This window comes from Saprolegnia diclina, assembly GCF_000281045.1.
Source record: "Saprolegnia diclina VS20 unplaced genomic scaffold supercont1.313, whole genome shotgun sequence".
NCBI classification, from domain to species: Eukaryota; Oomycota; class Saprolegniomycetes; order Saprolegniales; family Saprolegniaceae; genus Saprolegnia; species Saprolegnia diclina.
This window is the reverse complement of record NW_008246380.1, coordinates 1-2,283: the sequence shown is the minus strand read 5'-3', so window position 1 is coordinate 2,283 and position 2,283 is coordinate 1. Positions and strand designations below refer to the sequence as shown.

The 2,283-nt window shown below is 57.7% G+C and overlaps 1 protein-coding gene across 1 annotated transcript; it reads left to right on the top strand.

Moving 5' to 3' along the window:
* Positions 1-2,283, top strand: SDRG_17379 (hypothetical protein; the record flags this gene model as incomplete). The annotated part of the gene is made up of 3 exons (XM_008623621.1): positions 1-1,791; positions 1,837-1,953; positions 2,014-2,283. Coding segments are annotated over exons 1-3 (1,950 nt in total), but the record flags the coding sequence as incomplete, so codon positions are not given.

Here is a 2,283-nt window from a genome sequence, read left to right as displayed (position 1 = left end):
ATCGTCGCTGCCATCTGCCACGCCATCAACCTGCGCAACAAGCACGCCAACATCATCGGCAAGCTCATTGGCCTCTACTGCCACGCCCGCAGCGTCAGTTCGCAGGTGATCCAGGTCTTGCACAAGTTCGGCATCACCCCGTCCAAGGCGACGCTCACGAACACTTGCACTTTGCTCCAGCGCGTTCGCGAGAAGAAGCTCGTCGTGCGGGGCATAGCCTCGTTTGCCATGGACGACTTCAACCGGTGCTCACGCGTCAACCGATTGCGCACCAACGGTAGCTACGCAGTACCTCGCAAGTCGATCGTTTCCGTCGCCAACTGTGTGCCCAACACGAAATCCGTGAAGCGCAACGACAGGCGTGCAATTGGGCCTCCGAACATGCCCGGTGGTTTTTGTACGATCAAGCCGCTTGAAGACGCTGGCTGCTTCAGAGTCGAAACCAATGACATCGGGCTGTACTTGCCATGGCTCATCATGCACCGCGGCATCGAGGTCGTTGGCGAGGTGCATGCGCAGCCGCTGTACGAGTTCACCGAGCTCAGTGGGCGCACGCACTCGTCGTACTTGAAAGGTGTGCGCCTCTTGAAGGTGACGGACAGCGACTTCAAGAATGTCGAGCACGCGTGGACGCACCTCAAGCAGTGCCTTGGTATCCCAGCGTTCAGGAACTACCTCAGGCAGAACGTCCTCTTCATGCCGGGCGACTACTGGGCCCAGCACACGATGAAGCACTTGGTCTTGATCGAACAGCTGCCCGATGACGAGCGCCGCCGAGTCATGGGGACGTGGTTCTCCCAGAACGAGGCGCCGCTTCCAAGCCAGCTCAAGGTCGCCTCGAACATTGTACCGGTGAACGGATTGCTCCACATCTCGCTCACGCTCCTCGAGGCCGTTTGTGGTGCGTTCGACCCGGTCATCCGTCAACTTTGGCCAGTCATCGCGAGCAAGCCGCTGCCCGAGAAGCTCTACCACAACAACATGGTTGACTGCGCCGACGTCATGCTTGGAGCGTACAGTCTTTTGCGCGAAAAGCTTCTCGTTTATATGTCGCGCTTCAACACGGCCGGCATGGACCTCTTGAAGCACTTCTTTGAGCATCTCCTGCCACTTGCGACGACGTTCTACAACAAACTCGTGCGCGATGAGTGTAAGCTCGACGATTTGCGCAGCGTGATGCCTTGGGTGGCGCAAGCGTTCATTCTCATGAACCGCCACCACTACAAGCTCTCGGTGCTCGAGTGGATTTGCCAGATCGACCACGTCGAGAAGAACCACCCAACTCTGTACGAAGCTCTTGTCGCTCACCCTCGGTGCCTCCTCGACGAGTACATGATCGAGAACCAGAACAGCATTATTGCTCGTACTACCCGCGCCACGTCGTCCGCCGAGCAAGTTGCATCCGCTGCTTACCGCACGGACGCTCTTCAAGCGAACATCACAGCACTCGAGGCCGCGGTCACGACAAACCCGACGAAGCGGGATCGCAAGACGTCTCTCAAGCCTCTGGTCACGGCGATGACGGGGCCGATCCTCGACATCTTCATTGCGGCTAGCAACAAGAACGCACTCGTCGCGAAGATGATCTTCAAGGCGAAGAAGTGGCAGGTCGAGTCCATCACGGCAACGTTCTTGCCCGCTCATCAATTGTCGCTTCGCGCTTTCCCAGCTTGGTATCACTACCTGAACGAGCAGCAACAGCTGCACCACGGCTTGCCATGTGTGCGTGCGGACAGCTCGGCGGTTGAGCTGCCATTCGAGGAAGGTCCCGTCGCTTCGGCCGATGAGCCTGTATGACCCATACCTCAAATATGCCACTAATCTGGTTCGACGTAGATGTACGATGCGGAAGAAGCCATCAACGCCATGGACGCGGACATTCTCGACATCGACGACGACGACGAGATAGATGAAGGCGCCGATTCGGACGACGAGGAGGCTGAGGATGACCCGGTATGCTGCTACTAGTATATGGTGTGCAAGCGACACCTTCCTCATATATTGGTTGAATAGATGGGCTGCAATGGCGGAGGGGAGTCAAGCGGGTTCAACAGCAACAACGACCTCAATGTGTCACGTACGATCGACTTTAACGCTGATTCGGACGACGACTCGGAAGCTCAAGTCGCAACCAACGGCGGCATGGTCAACGTCGGGGGCAATGGCGTGGCCGTCGACAGCACGTCGGACGATGACTGGGACAGCGTTGGTATGACGGCTGCACTCGACATTTGCGTGGATGGACTCGACTATGAGCCCGAGCGCGAGCCCGAATCTCAACAG